Below are 8,961 nucleotides of genomic sequence, written 5' to 3'. Positions count from 1 at the left end.
ATCAGAATAAAAACTTGGTTAAAAATACGACCCTAGTTTTATATTACCAAAATTTCACGCGCAGGTCAGCTACTAAGTAAATAAAACAAATGCATAAATAACCCATCACTTTCCGACTGTTGGGCAACGACTCACTGAAGGATAAATTTTATTTTTTATACATAAAGTACTTACCTTCTAGAACTTACCCAAAAAAAATGAAACTAGATCGAAAACACTGTTTTGTTTTTTTTTTTTGAATCATTACTTACACATTGCTGGACATAGCCCGGGCATTCGGGCTAAAACACTAGTGGGGCAGAAAAATGTTTATATCGGGAATCGAACACAGGACATCCACGCACATTGAACTGCTGTGACCAATAACCACTACGCCGTTAATTATTTTAATCGCATTGTTTACATATACGACTGATTATATTTAGTTGTATTGTTCTAAAATTTGAGCTAAATAACTGTAGTTCGTTATTTGTTCGTAAGGAGGCAAGGTGTACGGTTGTGTAACATGTGGGCGCAAAAGGCGGGAATCACGCTTGCTTTTACGTGCTTCATACTCACCGGCTCATTCGCATCACATTGCGCTGACATCGAAAAAAGATATTGTGAGTATTTTGTTTTTGTTTTTATCTATACTAATATTATAACGCTGAAGAGTTTGTTTGTTTGAGCGCGTTAATCTCAGGAACGAATGGTGCGATTTGAAAAATCTTTCAGTGTAAGATAGCCCATTTATCGAGGAAGGCTATGATGCTACGACCTATAGGTGCTGAGTACAAGTAAAAAATTTACAAAAACGGGGAAAAAATCCACCCATTCTCTCTTATGTGACGCAAGCGAATTTGCTCAGCAGTGGGACATAGGAACTGGCTAATAAAAAAAACAGCTAATGACGAGGAGCTCGTGGCTTAGCTAACAAAAGCCGCGCGGATCTATCTATGAGGTTAAGCTACGCTTGCCGAGGTTGTTCTGTAGATGGGTGACCGTCTTATATATTTTAGTGTAGGTAACATTTTCGTTAGTTATATGTGGGTTTTAGCTGTCATTTTCAATGATCTTTATATCTTTGACAGTCGTTAACAGTAGTCAGAAGCTTGAAAGTCTGACAACCAGTCTTACCGAAGGATATCGTGTTATAACTGGGTTGGGGAGGTCAGACAAAATACTGACATTCAGTTGCATCCGGTGAGACTGGAAACCGACTCCGAAACACGGACGAAATCTATGTGAAAATATGGTCACCCATCTGCAAAACAACCCCGGCGAACGTAGCTTAACCTCAGATATCTGCGCGGCTGTTGTTAACTGAGGATTTGCATCTGCGGATTTAAAAAAATCGGCATCTTCAACTTAATATGTATCTATATAATATAAAAATGAATTGCTGATCGTTAGTCTCGCTAAAACTAGAGAACGGCTGGATTGATTTGGCTAATTTTGGTCTTGAATTATTTGTAAAAGTCTAAAGAAGGTGTAAAAGGTGAATAAATTTGAAAATGCGCGGTCTTAAATAAAAAAAACAAGCGTGAGCGGAGCTGCGCGGGTCAGCGAGTGAACAAATAATTTTTTGATTGTAATTTATTAAACGGCACTATTCTGTCATGCCAAGACTCTAATAAGTTTTTGTACTACAGTTTTGTTTTCATGAGTCATTCACTTGCAGTTTGGTCATATTTGCGTAAAAGGAAAGTTTACCTCCTGTTACGTGTATTATGACCACATAACTGATAATACCACGTTTAAGGTTATATGACGCTTCCAGTAAACAATTGACTCACAAATCCCGAGAAATTAGGTAAAAACATTTATATAATATGGTTTCTAAAAACTGAATGAATTAAATAAACCCAAAATCAATGACTAATTAATATTTAAACGTAAAAACAATATTAATACCTAAGTATTCTGTATTATGACTGTTTCGCGAAATGCAATAATATTATTATTTATTTATAATTATTCGAAATTCTACAAACTGCATTATACTAAGTACTTTTATTTATCGCGCCTGTTACATCCGAAGAAGTGCGTAAAGGTGTACTTATTTATTACGTCGAGTTGTAAATCTATACTAATCTATACTATACTAATATTATAAAGCTGAAGAGTTTGTTTGTTTGTTTGATCGCGCTAATCTCAGGAACTACTGGTTCGATTTGACAAAATCTTTCAGTGTTAGATAGACCATTTATCGAGGAAGGCTAAAGGCTATATATCATCACGCTACGACCAATAGGAACAGAGTACCAATTAAAAAATGTTGCAAAAACGGGGGAAATTTTGACCCATTCTCTCTTATGTCACGGAAGCGTAGTTGCGCGGATCAGCTAGTTATGTATAAAACTAATTATTTCCCAAGTAAAGGTAATATGCGAACCTAATGCCATATAACGAATACCGGGCACACTGCCAATCTCTGGGCTATTATGGAGAATACTTCAACAGAAATATAAAATATCTAATAGTAAGAACTTTCTCCGACACGTTAATCGAACCCGAGACTCGTGAACAACTGATTAACTCATGATCATCGTTAATTTGAGAACACTTTAGCCGTATGTTATTTTAAAAATGCATAATAATCAGGAACCTGTTAATTTTGAAGAAAATGCTCTGCTCTGTCCCTCTGACAACTCCCGCACTAAAATATGCTCTCGTATCGTGGGGACGTTTACAAACATACAGACAACGGACACAAAGTACAACCAGACCTGAAACAACAATTTGTGGATTGCACAAATAATTGTTGCGAGTAGGAATCGAACCCACGATCTCTCGACACAATTGCCTGGATTCCAACCTGCAAGCTATTTATTTGGCTCCTAACAATAATTTATGATATAAAATATACAGGAATTACAAATATATATATATTTTTTTTAAGTCATTTATTCATATAAAATACAAAATATTGTTTTGCATGTATTCTCCTCGTGTATATATTTATTTGTGTATGTGACAAATAACAAGATTACTATTATAACAATTGAATCTTATAACAATAGGTCTTGCAGTATTCAATGTTTATAATAGCAATGACACCAGATATACCAAAATAATGACGGCCTCTATAGCGCAGTGGTTAAGGTAGTCACCACGCCATTACAATTGCATCGGGCGGGCTTGGGTTCAACTCCCACATGGGATAATTATTTGTGGGATCCACAAATTGTTGTTTCGGGTGTGTTTGTACGTTGGTTGTGTATTTGTTAAAGTCTCCGCGACACACGAGCTGTTCGTAGAGGGGAAGTTGAAAAGAAAAAAAACTTTACTAACTAATTTTAAAAATCAACATATTGTAGTCCGATAAGTGAGAACAATATTTTAGATCTGCTTAGTTTAGAGTCAGGTGACCGTGCGGTTGTCCCAAAATATTCATTTTTACACCTATGCCTAGATTTTTGCGGTACAACAGGCGTGATAATTAAGTACAGTCAGTTAGCACAATTGATAAAAGTTTGCACAACTAAAGTAAACTTTTATCAATTGTGTTGGTTTCACATGAAAAAATAATCGAAACTAGTTCATATTTCCACTGTCAATGTTACCCAAATGATTCAAAGTTATCCAGCGGGCTTATCACGTATCTCAGTTGACAGCTAGTGTACGTCAAATTGATTGTCATTATTCAGTACATTGCTGCTTTGACGTAACGTGGTAACCACAGTATTCTAAGGGAGAAAACAATGTACAGAGTAGTGACTTTCAAATATTTGACAACTGAGATACGTGATAGCCCCCCAGATTGACGTTACGTATTTTTGTTACAGCTCCACAACGGCGCGATTGCCACAGAGATCTTTTCTTGATTTGGGATAGCAAGCCTTCACAAGCTATCACGGCTCTCTTTACCATGGTGTTGCGTTACGCTATTGGCATCGACAACATTAACATGGTGCCAAGCAGCCTAAATGCGATTGCTAAAGAGAAACTCCCAGAAGAAGATTCAAGGTATGTATTTTTGTTATCCATACTAATATTATAAATGCGAAAGTAACTCTGTCTGTCTGTCTGTCTTTCTGTCTGTCTGCTACTCAATCACACCTAAACTACTGAACCAATTTACATGAAATTTGGCATGGAGATATTTTGATACCCGAGAAAGGACAAAGGCTATATATATCATCATGCTACGACTAAAAGGAGCAGAGTACCAGTAATTAATGTTACAAAAACGGGGAAAATTTTGACCAATTCTCTCTTATGTGACGCAAGCGAAGTTGCGCGGGTCAGCTAGTCTAATAATGAAGAGACACAATATCAATTACTTAAAAAAAAAACCCAATTGCTAGCTGTCGTATTCATAATCCGTAGTAAGGTGCCTGGGTCAAATATGGCCACATACTATTAATCCAAACACGAAAATATTGTAACGCGACCATGATTGTCTCTAGTGTCGGTTTATGTCGGTTAAAAATAAAATAATGTATGAAGTTTAGAATGTTGGTTTGTGCCTTACTACCAAATTTCTTCTAAATTAGTATACAAGTTTAGGTGTAACAGACAGACTGATCTATTTGCTTTTGTATTAATGGTGTAGTAATAAACGGATTTTTTATACTTCCAGTTATATGCTGGGTCTATCCTTGGGTTGGGAGCCAACAAAACCTTTGGCGGAATGGAAAGTGAACGAATACCGAGCCGCAGGGCTGGCGGGTTGGCGATTATCAGAAATGGGGGCAAGTGGTGTGCCAGCAAGTGTGCGACTCCATGCCTACATACCCGAGCAGTACCGGCAACTGACGGAGTGCGCCGATGCAACTCAATTCGACTTCTTCACACACCCAAGTGACATTGAAACACTCACAAAATGCGGTTTCGAGATTCAATTAGAAGTCTCTAATTCGAGGTTTGTTACATTTTATTTTTGTGTTAGACTTCGCTAGAGTAACGCTTACCGGTAGATCAACAATCAATTGATAACGCGACTTTTGGCGAGGACCTACCATAAGCCGTTTAGTTATATTTAAGCTGAGCCTCCTTCTAAAACTTCGTGCTTCGATCTTAGTTGTTGTCACTAAAACATCAGTCGCGAAACCAGACATAAAGACGACTTGAACAACAAACAAGCATTTTAAAGCATGATAGCATTTCGATCTTCATAACATTGAACAGAAAAAAAAATTGTTCATAGATTCAAACTTAATTTTGTGCTTAATTAAATAAATATCCATTCAGTAGACTTACGTGAAAGAGAAATAAACATACACCATTCTTATAAAGTGTTATTGTTGGTTCGTTGTTAGGTAGTTTTATTTACCTTAATTTAAGAGCTATTTTTTTTCTTGTAGCGACAGCAGCAGTAGCAAGAATTACTCCGTGACAGTGTTCGAACTCGACAGCCTCCAGTCGAAAACAAAATATGCACTTACGATATTCACTAACCCAACTCCCCTTCAACTAAAATTCAAAGACCTCGATCGTGCTGCCATGTTTACGAGAAATAATTCATATTTATTTCTTGATTATGACATGTGGTCGGAACACAAAACTGTGAGTGAAGTACACCTTCCCCCCTGTACACTCGGCGTAGACTTCCAATGTTTACAAAAACAGGACACTACTATTGGAATGCGTGTCGCTGACTCTGCACCACTCATCAACTATGAACCGCAAATCTTCCAGCTTGCTCATAGTTTTAGACCTCCTATGGAATCAATAAGATATATACTAGAATTAATGAGCGACGGTGAAACTGCTAAGAGTGCAGCCTGTGATTGGGCTTTTAAAAATAAGGATATCGTTGATGAGTGGGTAAAATTTTACAATTACGATTATTTTGAAGTGCCCGTTTTCTACTGTGACGATGATCCCGACGCTGAAGAATATGATAAACTAATTGATATTCTTAATAAAGAAATTGATGGAATGATAGTTAATGCGCGTGCAAACTTTGATATTAAATCTCGCGCTCATCGCATGAATTGTTCGGACAAGAACGCTTTGAGAGATACAATGTCCATGTATACACCGGCCGACTTGAGAGAACAAATATTAGGAGCTGTTGTAGGTGGAGTGGAAGGTATAACAGAGGCTATAGAGGCTGTGAATCGAGTCAACATACCAATGATAATGTACAATGGCGTCGCAGTCGATGTTGATTCTACTGCGTTTTCATGGCTGTCTACCGGTAATTCCTTCCAGTTAGCACTTGCTCTGCAAAACTTTATTAAAAGCATGAATTGGACTCGTGTTGCAGTTCTATCTGAGGACTCTTTAACGGCTAAACAGTTTGTAAACAACTTACAAAACCTAGATGGTTTCTCTTTCGGTGACTATGCTTTACCAAAAAAATTAACACTGGATAATGCTAAAAACATTCTTCACGTTTTAAAAGAAGAAGCGCGCGTTGTTTATATAAACGCAAATTATAGAGATGCCGCTACTATTCTATCAGCAGCAGTTTCTATGGGTATGAATGATGAAGAGAAATTCGCTTGGATCGTACGAGACTGGCAACCAAATAAAATAACGAAGGATTTAAAACACTTCACTTTGTCATATTGGTGTCGCAATATAAGTGATGTGTCGGATACCACGGGTGTGGCAGTTATTCGCAATAAGATGAAAGAGTTATGGCCGACGCGCCTGTTGCCGCCGCAAGCCACGGCGCTAGCTGATGCTGTGTTTATGCTGGTACATATATTTATCCCTGCCTATGCTAGACATCCAGAATTCCGAAACGACATCCACGCCGAAGGACTTAAAAAGTGAGTATTATACTTAAACAATTACATAAATTAAAAGTTGTCATTAATTGCCTAAAAGATCAATCTGACTATACTTAGTATTGAGTACTTGCCATCAGCCCACAAGAGTTTATTGTAAATTAACTTTGTGGTTTTCAGTTTGATTGAACAGAGCATCATCGAGGAGCCAGTTGAAGGCATCATCCAAAAACTGATCTACAATGGACGATCACTGGAAGAAGCAGTAGTATTTGTGGAAGAGTGGCGTGGTGAGGATCGTGAGCTCCTAGCGAGATGGCACGTCAGCGCGACTACACGCACCGTCCGTATCGAGAGGGAGCTCCGTGCAGCCTACACCGGCATTCCGCCACACGATGGTACCTCAACATGCTTCGTTCCCTCCGGTGGCCCGTATCTGCCGACTTGCCACGATGGAATGATAAGAGCGGTTATCGTCTTATTTGTGAGCGCAATTATAACATCAATTATTTGTGGCCTTCGCAACCGACGTCGCCAATCACAAACTAACCGGGCCAGAAATCAACAACTATCACTGTGTCAGCTGAATATTGCAAACATGAAGTCTACACTCGCCGCTCATAAGATCAATCCTTCGGCACTAGAGTTACGCCATAAGATCGGCACTGGTCGCTATGGTGATGTGCGTCTTGCGATGTTTTTTTCTCGTAGGCGAGGACCAAAAATAGTCGCCGCGAAAGAGTTACGTGAAAACGTTGAAGAAAAATTAAGTGAGACATGCGTCCTTGCCAGTCTTGATCACGATCGCATTATACGACTAGTCGGTGTTTGTCTCGATCGTGAGCCACCGTTGGTAGTTACGGAGATGGCGTTCTTTGGGGATTTACTTAAGTATCTTCAGACTCGTCGTTACTTAGCCGAGAGCGTTGCTAGTAAAATAGTTGCAGGCACTGTCGTTGTGTGCGAGGAGACAGCACATGTGTCAGCGGAGGCGCTAACTCGGCTGGCGCATCAGGCAGCCTCGGCATTAGCGTATCTGTCATTAAGAGGTGTGATCCATTGCAAGTTGTGTGCCTCGAGCTGTTTGGTGGATGCAAGTCGTTCGCTAAAGCTAGCAGACTTTAGTATGGCTCGTACGACAGCCACATCAGATGTAGAAGTTTCTAAAAAAAAAGAGAATGTGACGTGGATATCACCGAAGACCGAGGACGAGCCGTACTCCTTCGCATCGGACATTTGGTCGTTTGGTGTGCTCGTGTTGCAAATGGTGACGCTTGGCAAGCTGCCGGCGGAGGAGAAACCATACTTAATAGATCCTCAGATGATAACAGAGAGTGGCAGCCCGCGACTGCCGATTGACGCTTCCACAGAAACGTAAGTATGGGACTTGCAGATCGTTAAGTTAAATTAAATAAGTGGCAATTATATAAGCCCGCCCCGGCTTTACCTGGTTAAAAAAATGATTTTACAAAGAATCTTTACAATTTTCTCATAAACCTTCCTCTTGAATCACTCTATTTATTGAAAAAAACTAAGTCAAAATCCGTTCTGAAGTTTTAAAGATCTAAGCATACATGGATATAGGGACAGACACGGGAAGCAACTTTTCTTTATGCTACATAGTCATATATTATTGTGTTGCAGGAAAGAGTTGGTGCAGATGTGCTGGAGACTGGACCCGGAGGAGCGGGCGTCTGCGGAACAACTAGTGGCGTTCCTCACGCAACAACCGAGCGCGCTGCGACCTGCCCTCCATCCACAGCTGACTAAATAAAGTTTAATTCTAGTGTAATAAATGATGAGTTATAATACGTTATTGTTGTTTAATTAATGTAATTAAAAGACATTTTAGCAGACTTTAAGAGAAGTTTGGTATTCTTGAAGCAGAGTAGTTGTTATTGTAGAGTAAACTGTGATAGGAGATAATCTTTGTCGCGGAGACTTCAATCATACAATAACAGTCAAAAAACAAACAACGTAGTTTTGGGCCACACAAATATTTGTTCTAAAATTTAAAGAAATCTTCACCACCAATTCCTAAAATTAAATATGCAGTCTCACCAGCGCCTCTAGCGTGTTTATTAGGAACTATTTTTCAAGTTTATGTCAAACTTTCGATAAAAAAGTGTCACGATAGCAGATACCGACTTTGGTAAATCGCGCAATAGACATAAGACAATTTAATAATTTTTAGCTAATGCCAATAGGTCGGACGTACGACAATAGTGCCGTACATTAAACAAATAGCAACAAGTATTCTCTAAAATTATTGCCCCATAGAAACTCATCATCACAC

At 38.9% G+C, this 8,961-nt stretch overlaps 1 protein-coding gene across 1 annotated transcript; it reads left to right on the top strand.

Annotated features, from left to right (window-relative positions):
• The first annotated feature begins 289 nt into the window (after positions 1 to 289).
• On the top strand, positions 290 to 8,479 carry LOC142978988 (uncharacterized). The gene is made up of 6 exons (XM_076123659.1): positions 290 to 602; positions 3,768 to 3,948; positions 4,565 to 4,846; positions 5,289 to 6,707; positions 6,846 to 8,039; positions 8,310 to 8,479. Exons 1-6 carry the CDS (start codon positions 506 to 508, stop codon positions 8,437 to 8,439), a joined length of 3,303 nt encoding a protein of 1,100 aa, XP_075979774.1. The 5' UTR covers positions 290 to 505; the 3' UTR covers positions 8,440 to 8,479.
• Positions 8,480 to 8,961: the final 482 nt, after the last annotated feature.

The sequence above is a fragment of the Anticarsia gemmatalis genome, chromosome 15, assembly GCF_050436995.1.
Source record: "Anticarsia gemmatalis isolate Benzon Research Colony breed Stoneville strain chromosome 15, ilAntGemm2 primary, whole genome shotgun sequence".
Lineage (NCBI taxonomy): Eukaryota > Metazoa > Arthropoda > Insecta > Lepidoptera > Erebidae > Anticarsia > Anticarsia gemmatalis.
This window is presented reverse-complemented; position numbering and strand designations above follow the sequence as displayed.